Genomic DNA, 18,738 nt, shown 5'->3' with positions numbered 1-18,738 from the left:
GCCCCCCGCCCGCTCTCCCGGCGGACCGTCCCATTCGCTGGGAAACGCGCATCGGCTGGGATTCTCTTTGCGTTCCTCAGTGCGGCTCAGAGATCCCCTTTTCAGCTCACTTCCCCTTACCGAGGGATCAGCATTCTGGGGGAATTGCCCTGCACCCGCAGCCCCCTCTGTACAAAATGGCCATGCATAGATTTTTCTGCCTAATATTTTGAGATGCATACAAAAGTGCACCCAACGTGACACTTGAATAAATTATTAAGTTTAGGGTCTGTAAGTTTCCATTTTGCCATTAGCATTTGATATGAAATTAATGGGAGTATTCCAGTTGTGGACACATCTATTTGTAATTGTATGGAGTCTTAAAACCATCAAGTAATATACTACTTGAGTGCTTTGTCTAAGTAGAAAGTTTTCAGGGTCTTGGTTTAGTCTTGGTTTAGCCATTTTTTTCCATAAGCGTAGAGGGAGATAAGGATAATGCTACTGAAAATAATGGTACAACGTTACTTTTCTTCTTCATTTTTTGTAAATAGGACATTCAAATTTGCACCCTGGATTGGCCCAGCACTGCAGGAGAAATAGTCTGGGATACGACCTTTGCCACTGTTTTCTTTCTAATACCAGGATTAGTCATTGTCATCAGTTACTCCAAAATCTTACAGGTATGTTTTTCCTTTAAATTTTGTTGTAAAACAAAGGGAAGTAAACAGTAACTCACTGGGCATCAGCATATTGTCACTGAATACAAATACACGTAAAGGGAACAAGCATCATTTGCTCAGTAAATGATAAATATGTGATATAAAATGAAGCATTTCAACCTGCACATAACGGCCTATACATTTCAGTTAAGAACCTGCTTCAACTGCACATTGCCAGAGGCCAAACACATTGTCTTCCTATATATAGTATTAAATACACTTCTCCATTTATGTCCTGTTCATATTTAAAGACTGTCAATCTCCTAAATGCTGAAAGAGTCTAGCATTTGAAATAACTAAAAACTAGATTTTGCTTTCCTTGAGCCTAAACTCCAGTCATAAGGGATTTGTAAAAAAGCAGAGAAAGGCAGGACTAGAAAAAACCCATCCATTTTTTGATCTATGGGCTTTCTGCATGTGTCTTTAGTACACAGATCTCATTAGATTATACTTAATTCTCCACAATTTCAAATGTTGCAAACAAAACCTGTAAATTAAACTCTCTGCTTCCGCTTTCTTTTTAAGTGGATGTTGTTTAACATATATGCTGAAGCCAAGACACCCAGCACCACAGAGTTTTAATCTATATTCTAGCAAGCATCATATTAGCATCTAAATTCCTTTTAAACTATCTAAAAGCAGAGTGAGAAAGATCTAAAAATCTTCAAACCAAGCACTCCAAACTAGGCACTGCAATGCCTGGTTTTTAGGAACTGCCCAGAAGATCCTTGATTCCTTTATTGGGCAATTAAACTTCTTATAATATGTGTAAGAAAATGACAGGTTTTGGAAAGGAAAGTCAAAACACATGGATTATTGAGCAAGGATGAAATGCTGAGCACCAAGGGGCTGTGGATGCAGACACCAGAGCTGCTTGTAGGTGTTTCAGTGAACCTAGGACCTAGAATCTGGTCTCTACACATCCTTGCCTATTGATCAAGCCTAAACTTGTAGTAAAAGTCATCAGCCTGCAGTTCCTGTACTGTCATTGAGCTCACTATAATCTTGATGTAAATGCATGAGGTGAACCTCTTCTAGTGAAGTAAAGGACCTGCAACCTCATATTGCTGTAGGCAAAGAGCATAGAGTAACGCAATGGAGAATGTGAGCCCTTTGAAAGAACTGCAAATACTGCAGGCCAGGGAATGCCACAGTTCTTGGTCAGAGGCCAGGACAGGAATGGTGTTTGTTGTGTCCTTGCAGACTCCAGATTACTGGTAAATTCAGAAAACAAAATGGCACATAGGGAGCTAGAAACCAAAAGCAGTGTTTGGAATACTGGATTGATTACAAGACAGCCCCATGCTGCCCTGCTCCTGTTTCTTTTCTAACTTGCTAACAGAGATGCTAAAATACATTACCATTTCCCCTGAAACAAAGAAGTCTTGAGGCCCACAGAAGGACATAATTGAATCTTCTCTCTCTCCAGGAAGCAACCAGAACTGAGCTGGAGAATGTCTCAATCCCTGAGCCATTTCCAAGAGAAAACTCACTCTCACTGGGTGAGAATGCTCTGTTATGCCAGTGCACACATAGCAAGATTCTCAGTATTGCTGGAAGCAGTGCCAAGCATTCATGTATTCACGTTACAACATTGATGATGGTGATGATGAAGACTGACTACAGATATAAGACCTGAAATTTTTTAACAAATATACTACTACTACAAATGTGTACTTCACAATTTACTCTGAAACTGAGTATTATTTATACATAACACTTCCCAGAATCCTGGCAAAAATGATAGATTAGAAGCCATGATTTGTAATTTATTTGGTTTTGCATTGTTCTGCCTCTCAGGCAAGACTTTGTCAGAGGCTAGAACTAGTGAAGATTTATGTGTTCTCGAAGTTACGTGCTTATATATACCTGATTTCTAAGTTCCTGTTTGTCTAAGTGTGGTCCAGATGCCCAGGATAGGTATCTATACTGGCAGACCAAAAAGGGATCCACAACATACCACTGCCACCCCATTTCTCTTGAATACTTTTTTAAGATGAAGTTGCATCTTATTTACCACAGTCTTGGTGATTCTTGCATTTTTAGTCCTAGGCTGTGCAGCTCCTGCAGGAAAGACAGAAGGTATTTATATGGGACAGATAAAAATATATCTGATGAAGGCATTCTGTAGCAGTTTTGAACACTGGAGACTGAGAAGTGTACACAGCCCAGTTTTCCTACTTTTATATTAGAAGAGGATATTAGTCCTTTGCATTTTGTGAAATCTTCATTCTTACTAAGGTTAGGTGCTCACTGAGAACAACTCTCAGTTCGGGCTGTTTGGAGGAGTCAGCCTAGTTTCTGGATTCCAGATGGGTACAGCAGGAGATCATCAAGCTGGAATAGTTTTACATGCTCAGGACATCAGAATTCTCTGCTCTTTTAAAATCAGGGAAGTAGCAAGTGATACTGTCTCCTTCTCAGCCTCAGCAGCTGCTAAGAAACCCATTTTTGGTTCACAGGTTTTGATTTATACAACTACATTCTATTGAAATATTTAGAAGATGTCTAGATTCTTGATGAGTATTTATGTCTGTGACAAATTCAGAAAACTGCAAACAGAATGACAAATTTCTTTCTCTCTCAACACTTTCATCCTTGCATGTACCAGGAAGTTACGAAGTGTTGCTAGTATTAGTGTTACTCTTCGTGTAGTTTCTGCTCAAGGGAAAAGTGGCAGGAAGAGTCTTACACCTTTTTACTTTCCTACATAGACAGCTAATTGATCAAGGCTTTTGAAAGCACTCCCTTCTTTATGCATGCAGGGGATAAAGTAGTATCTCAGTTATTTAGCATAAATCTTTGTTTGCTAGATATTTCAGGGTTGTTTTATTTACATTAGATGTATGAATGTAATGAACTTGATTGTGCTATGCCATCTTCAGTGAAGACAGGGATGTAGAACAGGGGATTTAGAGTTTTTTGCAAGTCACTGGGTTTAATATTTTACCTAATGACAGATGATGCACACCCATTAATACTAGGTTCCCAAGCTACCCATACTCTGTTTTTTTACATCAGAGAGTACTTTTACAAGGCACAGATTTTTATAGTGACAAAAGGATCTGTAAGATTTCATGTTAGTTCATAGAAAGCAATTGTGATTACTGACTGAAAAGCTAAAAGTGACACAAAACAATGCACAATCTCATTCACATTTAAAATGATTTAGTCACTGTAAGAAATTAATGCTGCTTCTAATACCTACATTATGATATTAGCATGGCCATGAGAGAATTGGGTCACATTCCTTCTTGAGCATCAACAGGATTGTTAACTATGTTCCAGTTTGCATTTGTGAAAAAAATCAATGGGTTTTTTTAGATAGAACAAATGAGGTCATAATTTGAATGTAATGGGATTTCATGAGTAATTAAGACTGTTTTATGCTGAAAAGTACTTATGACTGGTAGAGAGCCATGAAAAGAACAACCATTTTGCCTAATATTGAGATGAGTTCACAGATGAGAGAAAAAAGAATTGCTAGTGAAGTGAGAATATTTGAAATGGAAACATTGACAAAAAGTACAAATGGAATTCTGCAATGCCTTTTTTGTAGTCACTTTGCAAAAGAAAACATCATGTGCCAAGATTTACTTTTTCACTTGTAAAAATGTGTTTCAGTGAAAGTTGCTTTTTTCTCTTTTACTGCAGATTACAAAAGCATCAAGAAGAAGTTTAAATGCTGGTTTAGCCTACTCAGAACATCATCAGATTCGTGTTTCCCAGCAAGACTACAAACTATTCCGAGCCCTCTTTCTGTTGATGATCTCTTTCTTCATTATGTGGAGCCCAATAATAGTAATTATTTTTTTAATTTTAGTTCAGAACTACAAAAAGGATTTAAATATTTTGCCATCAGTTTTCTTCTGGATAACCTTATTCACTTTTGCCAACTCTGCAGTCAATCCAATTCTGTATAATGTTGCCCATTTCAGACGTAAATGTCAGGAAATTCTTCTCTGTTGCACAGGGAACCCTGAAAGGCATGGAGCAGGTACAGAAACCACTGCAAGAAGAAGTAACCGTGAACAGCCACATTTGTCTTTCATCACCAGATAATTATTTAAAGTCTGAGCTGTGCCACACTTCGGATTTTGTCTACACTATCCCAGGTCACATAGGTCATTATGTTATAGTATTATGTGCCAGAGGACTAGGAAAAAAAGCTAAATATGTGTTTTTAATTCCTGCAGGTAAAATTCTCTTGACTTCATTGCTTTGCCTCAGTAAGATTTGGACAATTTAATCCAATGGATTGAATTCTCCTCTTACGCTGAAATAAATAGAAATATGGCAGTGACCTTGGTAAATGTAAAATAGTTGAATTAAATACTTTAAACTTTCTAGCAAAAATGTTCATCCTCAGAAAGTATCTGCTTTTTTTGAATCAAATTTTTAAAGGGAACTTGATTAAACACTTCAGTAACTGACTGCCTGAACATAGGTTTGAGCAGACTAACTGAAACAAGGTGATGAACATGTGTTATCATCAAGTAAATGACCAGTTTGGCTCCATCTCAAATTAAAAACATGGACTTAATGCATGTGAATTTACAATTAAAGAATAAATAAATAAATGGGTAATTGTCATGTGTAAAATAGTTCTTTTAAAAAGATGCATATTTTTTATATCTTCACTAGTCATATAATAAAGTTAATTAGTGATATATAGGATCACTGAAATTCCTTTCTCTTTTTAAAATGATTTCCAGTATTTTCTAGAGAAAATAAAATGTTCTATTTGAAAAGAAAATACATATATTTTGGAGTTAATGATAAATACTCTTTTAGTCAGAAATTGAAACCACTAAAAAAAGCAAGATTAAATTCTTAATTATCACCGTGTGTCACCAGTTCAAAACAGTGCACTAAGATAACAGGCTACTAATGAAAGCAGTGTCTACGTATGTACAGATTTGCATACAATTTTCTTCCCCTGTAATCCAAGTTTATTAAAATGTTTCATTGGTTTATTGACAAGGTGAGCTACACAGCTCAGATAAATATACTGAAAATCTAAATGAAGCCATTTAAAGCATTTTCCAGAGAACACATGATCAGTGTGTTAACTTTACATCTGTGGTGCTGTCACATGGTTTCTTTCCATAGGGTTGGATCTCCTTAAGAGCAAAATCCTGAAACACACAGAAACCACAGTTGTGTTTGTCAAACACTCCAGACAAAATTTAAATACGTGAACGTACACCAAATTTAAAACACATATATATCTCATTTCTTTAAAATGCTCTTGAGTCCAGCAGACTGTTACTTGTGAGAGTAATGTCATTACCTTCCTCTGCAGTTTATAATTTCAAGGAATTTTCAACTCTGAACAAAACAGGAATTCACCTAATCTGTTACACCTCTCCTGAGCGTTTTAATACTTTTGCAAACAAGATACTGGGCAGATCAGTGATAAAAGAGTATCTCTCAGTGATAAAAGAGTGTATACTTTAACAAGCTTCCAGTTATTTGCCTAGAAATAATTAATTTAAGAATTTCTTTCAACAAAGTAAGAATCTCCTGACCCCCAAAACTCCTAATGGCAATAGTAAATTAGCAGAGGGAATATACCACTGTTTATTTCACAATTTTTCCTTCTAGCAAATGCTAAAAGCAGATGCAGCTTTCAACTCTACTGACATGATGCTGTATTGTATTTACAAGTACTGTCACTTAATATTGACACTGACATTACACAACTTAAAGTTACTTGAGCTATTACTCTGGGAGACTAACTGTATCTTAGCTTGAGCTGTATTTGAGAAGGAACTACCGTGAGAAATTCAGTGTAAGTTAGACAAAAACTTTCATTTCCTAGGCTTCTCTTTTGCCTTGAACAGCCAGTACTTTTTAAATCAAGGTAAGTTTTGTACATCTATTAGTTGAAGGGACACACAGACACACAGACACACACACATGCACACACTCTCCGTTAATTAGCTTCAAGACATAGGCACAGTATGCACAATTATCAACAGATAGCAGCCTATTCTTGCAGCATTTACTAACATTAGTCAGAATTTTACCACAGTAACAATGGGATGCAGATCAGTGCAGGCAATTGAAGTTGGTTTGTTTTGGTAGTAACTCTGTAGCTCTTAATAGCAGAGTTAAAACTAAAGTAGTAAGGTTTCCAATCCACATATAAGGAATTAAGCAAATTTTGTAAGAGTTTCTGTTATGAAGCTTCCAAGAATTTTTTTTTTTTTTTTTCAGTTTAGCTCACAATCATTCCCTCATTCTGAAATGTTCTTGCTTTGCAGGAACTTTGGCTTAATGGTACTGGAGAATTCAGAATCAACTAATAATTGGGTCCTGATCACATAAAGGGGAAAACACAAATTGCTAGTTTTAAGTTAAATTTATAAGTTGGTGCTGGGTTCCTAAACTCTGAAATAATCCTTAATAAAAAGGTACCCAGGCTCCTATTTTTCATTTGCAAACTCACACAGTCTTATCAGCCACTGCATTCAACACCTAACATCTGAGTCTAAATTAGGATAGCAAAGAACAGTGGAACTTGGTAGATTAGATATTCAATATCTATGACAAACTAGAGGCAGCATGATCAACTTTTAAATTACCTTAGATTTAGTAAAATATCCCTAAACATCTCATTATTTGGCTTTCTCATTTTCAGAAATTTTTATTATTGCTGGACTTCACTTGAAAAGCAGTGAGTGCAGGATTCAAAACAGAAAAGTATCATCAATTTATATAATGAAATTGTTTCTTTTCTATCCTACCATTTATGCAATCATACAAATCATTCACAGAAGTCACTTCCATTTGCATTTATGGTGTCTCTTATTCTTGTCTGTTGTAAATCTCAACTGATTTACGTGGTCTCCAAATTCTCATTCAAGACAAATTTTTTTTTAAGTTGTTGTCAGGCCCATTTTCCAGGTTACTGATCAGCAACTGTAAACACCACCTACTTTAGCAGATCTTCAAGGCACCCTGTTATCAGCATACTACTTTACAACATGGCTATATATTAGTCTCTGTTTATGGATCAGATGAACAGATAACAGAGCCACAACAGCTGACTTTGCTCATCTGTTCTGACTTTCTTTGTAAGACACAAAAGTTCCTTCAGTCAATCCCAGTTTGTTCCAGCATGTCACTGAGAAAAGCCTTTAATCTTGATTTACAGATTTCAGTGATGAAGAACATACAACAGCTCTTGGTAAACTGTTCCAAAGGTTAATGACCTTTGGAGTTAAACAAATGGCTGTTTATTTCTGCTCTGAATGTGTCCAGTTTAAAGTTCCATCCATTTAAATTCATTATTTCTGTGTTTGCAAGTCCTTTTCTATCCAATTCCTGTTGCTTGGTGTGGACAAGCACAGACTTTGCTCAGGTCAGCCTTTAACCTCTTTCTAATGAGAAAAGATCAAGATCTTTGAAGCACTCATTAGAAGATACGTTTTACAAACTTTCAGTCATTTTCTCTGCTCTTCTTTGAAACTTCTAATTCATCCTCAGTACTTTTTCCATTTATGGTGGACACCATAGCAATTAGACCCATGCCAAGCACAACAATCTCATGTGAGTCTTGCTTTATGCATCCAACAGTCGTATTAACTTTTTTGCCCACATCGCTACATTGGGAGTTCCCATTCAGCTGATTCACCAGTCAAGTCTTTCATAGATAGCGTGTCTTCCAGGATGAGGGGTGGGGAGGGAGTAGGGACAGGTACTACTATTTTATTTGTTCTAAATATTCTGATTTTTCTCTTTTGCTCTTTACTATTCCCCATTCTGGGTGTTATTTTTATCAGTAAGCATATAAGTATGTTTTCTTCTAGATTATTACCATTTGGCCTTTTGTAATATAGTTGAGCATAAGTGAGCTAATCTGTGTCCTTCCCTGTGTTGTAAGCTCAGCCTGACTCAAGATAGGGTCATGCTTCCAGTATGAGGGCTATGTCCCTCTTCCACAGCCCTTTGTGAAATGGTTGGCATGAGGACTTTTGAGAAAAGGTCTTCTATAAGGTATCCTTTCCAAGACTTCTATTTTCCTTAAAAGCCTTTTTGAAGCATTTCTCAAATAAGTTTTTGAACAAAGGCAAAGAGATCCGATTACAGCTGCCTAATTACTTTTTACTGTAACTATGAAGTGCATCCTTACCACGTTTACTCACGCTACATTGATTTAATTGTTTTACAACTTCCTCTAGTTACTGTTCCAGCTGATCTGATATGCTGCATGGAAAGCTATGCGCCTCAGCTCTGCTTCAAATAAGGGAAGTAAAAGTTGGAAATAACTTACTACAAGCTCCGGTTTTCAAAAGACAATGTAACAGCCACTAAGTAAAAGACTTTATGCATTTGATATTTAATGAGCAAGAGAATCCTAGTGCTTTAGTCATTAAACCCTGAAATAAAATTCTTCAGAAAAAAAAGTTCTCACCATTATGAGTGATAACTCTGTATTTTCTGTCCAAACAGAGGTCTATCTGCCTTTGTCTGACGATTTTCTGTGCACCTGGAGGTAATCCCTTCGGGTCCCGGGAGAATAAAATGGAATAGCTATCAGCACAAGTGCCATCTGCATTTAGTTGGCGGCAGGAGTAATGAAGAGCATATGTATCATAGTCTGTGTCCACTACCCAGTGATCATCATCTGGAAGAAACCATGGCAAAGAAGGAAAAGTGTTAGAGACACAAGTGAAATCTAGTAAATCAGAAAGGATTGCTGCCATAACTGTGGAGAATATACTAAGATGAAGATTGTTACAAATTATAACAGATGGGCTTTTCATTTATTCCTGTGTCCAGTATTTAATTCCATGTTTATTTTCAAAAAGAAAATAAAGAAGAACATGCTAGGCCTGCTCCAGATGACTCAAACCCGTAAATGTTCTCCTACCAGGGATGTTACTTAGACTGCATTTTTAAGGAAAAAGATTATCATGCAGTTTGCATGTGTGTTAGAAGTGTATTTGCTACAAGTTCTGCTATAAACCCTCTTCTTAAAACACAGTTACAACTTCAGAGAATTCTTAACTATTTAGCTATGTAACCTGATAAAAACCTGGTCACACAAACACCCTGTTCTATAAGAAGTGGGTCCGTTTCAGTGTTTGCAGTAAAACCTGACATATCTGCACCTTCCTCTCCTGGAGCAAAAGATTCTCCCTTGCAGTACGTCTGCACTGCTGAAGGTAACTCTCTGTTGTCTTCCCCTTCTCTCCTGTGGGGGGACACCAGACTTTTTCGAAGGGTACAGCTTGGGGTCAGCCCGCAATCTGAAGTACACATGACTCAGCAACATGTTGTGAGGAGACCTGGCAACTTTTTAAGACAAATTGGCATCCAAAACATGCTTTGTAACTTTGTCTTTAAACAGAATGGAACTCCTGTCAGTTCTAAATTCTACCTGCTTCTCTTGGAAACAATCTAAGGAAATGTATTGAGCTACAAAGCATCCGAATTTCTACTTGGCTTAAGGAATTAATTTTGCATAGGGTGTGGCAGATGACATAAAAATAAGAATATATGTATATATACATATGAACATATTTGTCTCTTAAAACAGATATATCTCCACATTTGCAGACACAAGACCAAACAAAATAATATTCTTCCCTGCTTGGCCAGCTCTGACATCAGGATTCAGAGAGAACAGAAGCATCTGGTAACTGAGTTCTGAACTAAAACAAGTCTTAAAATATTTCATCTGCCTTTCATTTCTTTCCAAACAGTGGCCTTCAATTATATTGTTGGGTAACAAACAAAATAAATACAAAGATATACAAAGGCCAGGTCTCCACTTGTTTAAAGAAAGCCAACCAGCTGTCCCATATAAAAGTAGTGATTACCTCGTTCACATTAAGGCTTGCAGTATGATAGCTATCATGTCTTTTAAGAGTGTTTAAGAAATTCAACAGTACTTTTTCCTTCCCCAGCACGGACATACAACATAACTAGTCTTCTAAGTAGTTTTGCATCTTCTATAGTTAAGTACTCACTTCCTTTCTGCAGAAAAGAGGCGACACCCCAGTACTTCATCTTGAACTTGGCAGGATCCTCTGTGTCAGTGAAAGAGCCAATCATGTCAGCACAGACATCCCAGTTACTGTAGCCAGAGACAAAGAAAATACCACTTTCCAATCTAACAACACAGGTTCAGTGTGACTGTGTGACTAGCACAGGGATAGCAGGTAGGATTGGAGCAGTAGCTTAGCAAAATGGAACAAGAGGAGACCGGCAAACAGCTTACTTGAAGAGTCTGACTCTGCCCTTTGCGGTGGCAGTCATTTTTCCATTCTCATCTATGGTGAACTGTGCTACCACATTGTCCTGCAGAAATAGCCCCTCAGGATCTTTTTTTGCCATGGCATACCAGGTGCCACTGTACTGCAAGGAAATAAAAAAAGCTGCAGTTAGATCTAGAACAATGGAAATATTATAATCAGACAGTGCAGAACAGGGGGAAGAGCATGCAGATCTTTGACACCATGCTTCAAAGGTGTACCTAAGAAACAAATCTAGCTGTTTCAAGAGAATAAAGCCACCAATACATCCTAGTGCAGTCATAATTTGTGGAAATACTGACTTTTTTTTTTTTTTTTTTTTTTTTTTTTTTTGTAATCTTATCTGTATCTGCAGCTGTCCAGTATGAGGAATACAAAATTTAGTGGGAAAAGGATAACAACTGGCAGATCTTGACAAAATTATGTATATTGTTTTCTTTGCAATGGTGTCTGAAAACATCAGAGTATTAATTTTTCATGGAAACAACCAAGTCCTTTTGCTTATACCCTGCAGTTTGAGACCAGTCTGCTAAAACTCAGTTTCTGCAGTATTCCTTTATCAGATGCATCAGGATTCAGCATCTGCGGAGGTGTGGACATCACACACTTCTGCTATTTCTCAGTATTACAGTCTGTGACTTTGAAATGTGAACACACTGGTGCTACTGAATGCCAAATTTTGTAGCCTGGAAAGAGGAGTTATGCAAGGCATCACAGATCCAGGAGGGAAAAGATTTACCCTGGTCTTGTTGAAGTTCTCCTTGACTTTGAAGTTGCTTACTCGGCAGTCACGCTCCGCAGTGCTGCTGCCCAGCAAGGCCAGTGACAGCAGCAGCAGCCAGGGCAGAGCTCTCTCCATGTGGGCCATCCTGTCCCTGCAGCAAACAGATAACATCATCAGAAACAGCCTCTGTCACACAAGTGAGGGGAGGAAGGCTGCCCTGACAGGTTGCCAGGGCGTCATGCAGCTTTCCCTGATGCGTGTGCAGGCAAGGCACCTGGTTGTCCCCAGCCCACAACAGCAGGGTCCTTACAGACAGTACTGATCCCTGGAGCCTCTTGAGACCTCAAGTGCTGATGGTGGTGGCAGTGCCCAGACAGGGAATGCTTTATGTAGTCCTGGGGCTTTCGCAACCTGCTGAGCCACAGAGCCAGCATTGGAGAGGGGAGCAGGGAGGTGGGTTGATGCATGCTGCAGGCTGTGGCCCCTTCGTAACAGCCTCTTGCATAACACCCATGAGCTCAGGTGGTCTTTGACCCTGATCTGCCGCCAAGCAGGCACTAGAAACAAATGCCTCTCTTTGCTTTTCGTAACCCAAAAGCAGAGCTCACACCTGGGGGGTGTGCACATGTGTGGGGAGAACAAATGGAATGAGAGGCATCGCACCTCTGCAGGGGGAGAGTGAACTGCTTCCACCTCCTCTGTGATTTTACACACTGCAGTCCAAAATCCATCTTACCCAACATGCTTGACCCAGTTACAAGGAGCAGGCTTGTTTCCTCCACCTCCTCCCCAAAGTCCTCTCCTCTTTTACCCTGATAAACTGTGGCAAACATAATACTTGCAAGTTTCTGCTCATGTTTCTGAAAGCCTGGTCATTCCAGAACCTCTTCAGGTCCTCATGACTGGTTCCCTCTTGCTTCCAAAAGGCTCTCTTGGGTGCTAAATCATTTCCTGAGCAGCTCCCAGCAATAGGAACTGGGGCCCTGCACATCCTCAGGATGGTGAAAGAACCCTTTTATGTGGTAGCAGGACTTAAGTGTGGCCTGCAAATACCCAAATGCATGTACACACCACATCTGGCCATTTTGACATTAATTTTAAATCAGATATTCCATAATTTCTATTCTGTTTTTTGGCAAATGGTTTTCAGTTGTATAAACCATTATTTTCTCCTGTCCAGGCAAGTTTTGCTGCCTCTCAGTCAATATTTGTTCTCTAGTTTCAACATCTTTAGGAAGCATTAGAGAAAATCTGTTAATTATTTTCTAGGCATGTAACCAGAGCAGGATAGGAATGATTGTTACCAAGAGAACTAATTCACCTACTTTTTTCACCTCCCAGATTTTTAAAGAATAAAGGCAGAAACCTGTTATTTGAAAGGCCTGTGTTCATTACTTTAAAAATCAAGTAAAAATATAATTTAAATATGAAGATACCAATGCAGTATAAAAAAAATACGTCAACAGTAGCCAATGTACAGCTTTAACCAATTTATTTAGCATGGCCTTTCCCAGAAGTTTACTTATCATTCCATTCATACATTCATAAAAATATTAGACTTTTTACTATTGCTGTCCTTTACTATCTCTTCTCATATATAATGCAAACAGTCTGATTGATTTATCTTCCTTTTCTGCTTTATGTTGGGGGCTTTTTGCACAGAGTACGTTTTGTTCACTTTCTCAAACATCTATTGCTCAGGGCTGTTCCATGTCTGCCTTTGATTTCCTGGATAACATCAGACACAAAAAATTCCACTATGTTTAATATTAAGCTTCTGTTTGAAGTAAAGAACATATTTAACACAGGGAACCAGAAGGGTATATGCATATTAATAGTCCTGAAACTTTCAGTGGTAGCTTTCCAATTAGTCAAGATTTCCATTTTTAAGCTGAGGTTTTCAAATTTGCTAATTTCTACAGAGACTGAAGAGAAAAAGTAACCTATAGTCTTCTGGTGACTTAGAATCTTGCTTCAGTCTGTGGCAATGGTGATACCAGTGATACATATACATTTTTATAAAACCTTTACAAAACACTCACTGGTCTTAATATATGAATTCATCATACGAACAAAATCAAAATCAACATGGATTTTCTTTGTTCAGTGTCTCACATGACTGATAGCAATAAGATGGATTATAGCTTAATTAATAAGCTTTGAATCTATTACTTTATTTAATACCAAAGAAAATTATTTCTTTATTCTCTGTCAATTTGTGAACTATTAGCATTTCTACTAAGTTTGTCCTGTTCAAGAATCTGTATACTGCTTTATATCACCAGAGAAGTTCTTGCAGGATCAAATCTATTCCTATAAAGTTTTGTCAATAGCATAATTATCTATGACCTTTTCAAAGCAGTCTACAGTCACTCATGCAGATAAGTCAAAACCTGCTGAGATTTGACCACCTCTGAAAATCTAGATCAGTGTCCCTGTTATACATACTGCTGTTGTCAGAAGATTTACAGACAGGAAATGAAACCAGGTGTCAATGAAACAAAAATTTACTTCTGTTAATAAGTTGTAATAAGATCAGTTCTAAATGTGTGCAAGAGATATTACTGTCTCTTAAATTAATCTGATGTTATCAACAAATTAAATCAGAAACATGTAATTTTGTATAAGCTGTGGCACAGCATTTCTTTAATTGTGTACCTCCACTGATCTCTGCAATATTTGGCAACTCATATCTGGTGGAGGTGCCTGACAGACTTAGTAATTATAACTTTCAACTCATTCAGGTCCTCAAGTCTGGGATCTCTACAAACTCTAGACAATGCCCAAGAAAATTCTTCTTTTGACCTGTTATCATTGGGAATTTGTGGCAGTGCAGCTACGGTAAAATCACACCAGTATTTCCCAGTCAGATTTCAACAGCTGCAGAAGAGAAGCTGGGCAAGTCAGTATAACATGAAGGTTGCACAGGGAGTTTGGCTCTCTGCTTCCTCTACTTTACCTGTATCTCCAATACTGCCTACCTGAGACACAGTTTACATTGATGAAGTCCTTTCAGAGTTACAGCTGAAGCACTTCCTTGGTTCAATGGGACAAGGTTTTTAGGCAAAAAGGCTGCTCTTTTGTTGGTTACATCTAGATCAGGGTGTAGTGGAGGAGGAATGGAAGGTTTCTAGCAGACAAGCATTGCTATGGCAATTCAAGGGTGAATTCTTCCTCAGTCCTAAGAGATACAGCAGTGCCAGCAGAACTGTGTAAACTCATAAACAGTGTAAACTTTGCCTCAGTCAAATGTCATTTGGGTTAATTGGGCTCTGGGTTTGCTTGAGAAATAATGTCAGCGAGTGATCCTCATCCAGACCTAGATATCCACCTTGCAGATTTCTTCTCCTGCAAACTGAAAGGAACTTGGGCAAGGATTTCAGTTGAATCTGAGAGGAATATGCATAGATCAAGCCAATGGTATCCAAGGATTTCTAGGTTCTGGGAAAGCTCAGACAATTATATTTAAGAGAATTATTAAAACATTGATAATATAAGTTTCATACATGACTTCTGATGCCTAAGGCTGGCAGTGGATTATGAGTAGTACAGAAATTTTTTTAAAAGTCACTATGTATTTTTTGGAACCATATTTAATGAAAGGGAAAGAAGGTCTTCTACCTTTAAATTTTGCAAAGAGGACAAAAAAAGGCTAACTTCTGGCAGTGATTCCGTGACTGGATTAATTTCTACATTAATAACATGTGAAATTCTGCAGTATTTTCAATTAGGTATAGCAAGGGAAAAAATACAGAAGGAAATGGCTGGAAAAAAACATTCATTGTAGGAATTATTTTATCTTTATTTATGACTTTAAAAAAAAAGGAAGAAAAAAGAGTCAAATTACTGTTTAAAACATTTTTAACACTGCAACTTTCAAGCTTTACATATTAAAAGAACTAAAATTTTATTTTTGTTCACAAGAATAAGTTTAACTCTTGGGGAAAGTTGACTCAAAAACTGCTAGTAGGAAATGGACCATCCATTTCCAGCCAGACTACACATAGATTGAAAGACTTTTTGCTGTGTTCTCTTGATTGTTTATTTATAGAATGCCATTCACAAACATGGGTATCCATTGAACTCTCAGAGGCAGATTTTGCAGGCGAATGAATGACCAGTGTGTGCGCAGGGCAGTGGATGCAAGTGTAGCCACTGCCCTGTGAAACCAGACCCATACCAAAAACAAATGGCATGATCTGAGCCAAGGAGCTCCGTGTACTTTGTAAGGGACAACTGTGTACACTGTCGCCATCACAACTGTTCCTCTTGGTGGCAGTCTGAGTACAGAGGTCAAGGACAGAATGGAATAGAAAAGATTGCCCTTTGCTCCATGCCAGCCCGTGTACGACCTGTTTTTGTGATTTAATGACATGACATTTTTGTTTCGGGAGTAAATTTACACTGAACTCTTTACAAATAGTATTTACTAACAAAACTAGTTTAAAATGGCATGTCTATTTTCTTTAGCAAGTCTTCCTGAGGACTGTGATTCTGAATTGAAATTTTTTTCTGGGCCTATTACTAAAATGGAAACAATTTGAAACGAAGATCTAAAGTTCTCCAACAGGCTGACCAGCCAGGTGAGAAGAACTCTAAATTTTAACTGATGGAAGACACAGACATAATGAAGTGAGTCCAGCAAAGAGCCACAAAGATCACAGAGCAATAAGGGAATATGACAAAAACAGAGGTGGAGAGAGCTGGGACTGTTCAGCCTGAAAAGAAGGTTTGGGGAGATCTTAACAAGGGTATACATATCTGGCAGCAGGGCATGAAGAAGACAGTCAGACCCTTCTCAGCAGTGCTGAATAACATTCTCAGTAATAAAAACTTGTCAGGTAACCTAAGACCCCCAGGGAGTAAATGTGAGAATGGCTGAGATTAAAAGGCTGCTGCCTTTTGCCTTAGTCTGCATACTAAAATTCATGCCAAGCTATGAAGAAATCCATGCTTTTGGCCAAAGCTGCAGTGCATCTGGCAACCCAGGTTAACCCCTTCACACCAGACTGGCCATTTACTTCAGGAAATCTCCCCTAGAGTCTATAATCTCTGTTGATAACTCATTTCATGATCCCCCAGAGCTAGTAATTGGTAGTTTTAAGAGAACATAAACATTTACAACCATATGGAAAAAGCAGTTAACTTACTATCTTCAGTGTTTATGTTTTTAAGATTATTTTTGTAAGAAAAGGGGTAGAGAATTATTGTAAAAGAAATATGCAGTTAAGGATATTTATAAGGGTTCCCAGAACATACCAAGTCAGTGACACCAAAACATTTCAGTGCCAAAACCTGGCTGTGTTAGGTCACACAGTACCTGTTGTAAGAACCTACAGAATCCATTCTCATAATCTATCCATTGAGGGGAAAAAAAAAAATCTGAATATTAATTTTTTGGATTATACATATGAATCTCCAATGTCCAGACAGTGACCACAATATTATCCACATCAAAAGCCATGCAATTGAAATAAGCACATTTGATCTGTGTTTTTTCAGAAAATCTTAACTGAATAAATTGCATTAACTGCTATCAAGATGGGCAGAGACACTGAGATACAAACACTGAGCTGAACTGGGAAACCTTATAAATGCCTTTGACATCTACGTGATGCTTGAATCTATTTAAATAACCACGTCTGTCAGTTATCCTTCTTAGGAGTTTCCATGTATCACAAGGGCTCAGGAATGGTCTACTACTAAGAACTACTCCATAAATAGTTCAATTTCTGTAGGTACTATGAACGTCAAAGGCAAATGTCATCATATGTATTAAAATCACAAAGCACACATATTTCTGAGTGTCTCTGAAATTAAATTGACTTTAAATACAAATGTGAATTAGCTTTAATAAAGATAAAATGTTCAATACTGTGGATAAAAATGAGAGTAAAGGAGATAGAACAGAAAATAAATGTCATATTCCAGAAGAGAAACTTTAAAATTCATTACAACCTTTCAAAAAGAACTTCTATTTGTTCTGATACTTCTTTCCATGTCATTTCACACTTTACAGGGCAAGAGTGCAATTTTAAGAGTGAATCTAAATTAAGGAAAATACAATAAGAATTGCTTTATGATATAAGAGTGATTATGGGACAGCCCAGCTATTTGAAATATTTTATTACAAAGAAAGTGTATCACCTTATAGTAGTACCTAATTAAAAAATTATCTTTGTTATCTCAAAGTACAAACAGTGTACTTTATCCTTTGTAAAAACAGGTGAGCATGAGGGGAATTTGGTGAAATCATGATAAGCATTTTAGGTGATCTTGCACATAGAAAAATGATAATAAAATGATAGTAAATTTGTTAGTTTGCAAATATAAACCCCCCCAACCTCCCTGCCCCCAAAGGAAATGGCATCACTTGGTCAGGTTGCCTGTATTCACTTACTCTCCCTCCAGGCAGTGACATGCCACTCTATTTCACAGAATTAATGTGATCACAATATAGAGAATTGATGTTTGTAAAACTGATTTCTCATGTGTGAAAAAGATGAATGTGTAAGTCTTACACAGAAGTTAATTTTATAGAATATAAAGTCCTCTATAGACCCCTTCTATTTCAAAGCAACTACACTGTGGAATGTTCCAAAGTCAGTAAAAAAATATGACTGAACACATAATGCAAAAAAATGTTACTATTCCTTCACATTATTTCATTGATGCTCTTCAAAATCCTCTTCTTTTAAAGCACGACATGAAAAGTAATGAGCTAGAAATCAGGAAGATGACGAGAAATAATTTATGGACAATTATATACAAAACTCTTTTCAAATCTCTACTGCTTTTATAGGTATTGATCAAATCATGAAGTTACTAAAAGACTAAGATATATATGTGCCTTTCTTCTGCTGTTTTCTTGTAAACTGTGTGTGTGTGTACAATGGTGAGAGCACTCTGCTGTGCTGCCACAAGTTCCTTTCACCAGGTCACCTGTCAAGAAGATGCTGCAAACTCACACACCTACCAGGGAGGGGCCTGTCCCCCAGGCTGCTGGGGGCAGCAACCCCATCAGAGAAAAGGAACCAGGCCAAAA

At 37.6% G+C, this 18,738-nt stretch overlaps 2 protein-coding genes across 2 annotated transcripts in view; one reads left to right on the top strand and one right to left on the bottom strand.

Moving 5' to 3' along the window:
- Nucleotides 1-5,288, top strand: part of FFAR4 (free fatty acid receptor 4) — a 6,015-nt gene extending 727 nt beyond the window's left edge. Inside the window, exons 2-4 of the mRNA XM_017725860.1 lie at nucleotides 261-270; nucleotides 534-662; nucleotides 4,356-5,288. Coding sequence (XP_017581349.1) covers nucleotides 261-270; nucleotides 534-662; nucleotides 4,356-4,763 — 547 coding nt within the window. The 3' untranslated portion in view covers nucleotides 4,764-5,288. The remainder of the gene's footprint in view (nucleotides 1-260; nucleotides 271-533; nucleotides 663-4,355) is intronic.
- A 232-nt stretch (nucleotides 5,289-5,520) lies between these two features.
- Nucleotides 5,521-12,049, bottom strand: RBP4 (retinol binding protein 4). The gene is made up of 6 exons (XM_008643799.2): nucleotides 12,004-12,049; nucleotides 11,709-11,844; nucleotides 10,936-11,072; nucleotides 10,685-10,791; nucleotides 9,124-9,336; nucleotides 5,521-5,839 (listed from the first exon to the last, which is right to left on the bottom strand). Exons 2-6 carry the CDS (start codon nucleotides 11,835-11,837, stop codon nucleotides 5,826-5,828), a joined length of 600 nt encoding a protein of 199 aa, XP_008642021.1. The 5' UTR covers nucleotides 11,838-11,844; nucleotides 12,004-12,049; the 3' UTR covers nucleotides 5,521-5,825.
- Between the last annotated feature and the right edge of the window lie 6,689 nt (nucleotides 12,050-18,738).

Source organism: Corvus brachyrhynchos, unplaced genomic scaffold (assembly GCF_000691975.1).
Source record: "Corvus brachyrhynchos isolate BGI_N302 unplaced genomic scaffold, ASM69197v1 scaffold61, whole genome shotgun sequence".
NCBI lineage: Eukaryota > Metazoa > Chordata > Aves > Passeriformes > Corvidae > Corvus > Corvus brachyrhynchos.
This window is presented reverse-complemented; position numbering and strand designations above follow the sequence as displayed.

Excerpts from the sequence above, each read along its gene's own strand:
- RBP4 (XM_008643799.2), bottom strand. The coding sequence starts at position 11,837 with ATGGCCCACATGGAGAGAGCTCTGCCCTGGCTGCTGCTGCTGTCACTG. Across the intron at positions 10,792-10,935 it reads GGCAGAGTCAGACTCTTCAA|TAACTGGGATGTCTGTGCTG; the intron begins GTAAGCTGTTTG and ends CTCTGGCTACAG. Across the intron at positions 9,337-10,684 it reads CTCTTTTCTGCAGAAAGGAA|ATGATGATCACTGGGTAGTG; the intron begins GTGAGTACTTAA and ends GGTTTCTTCCAG.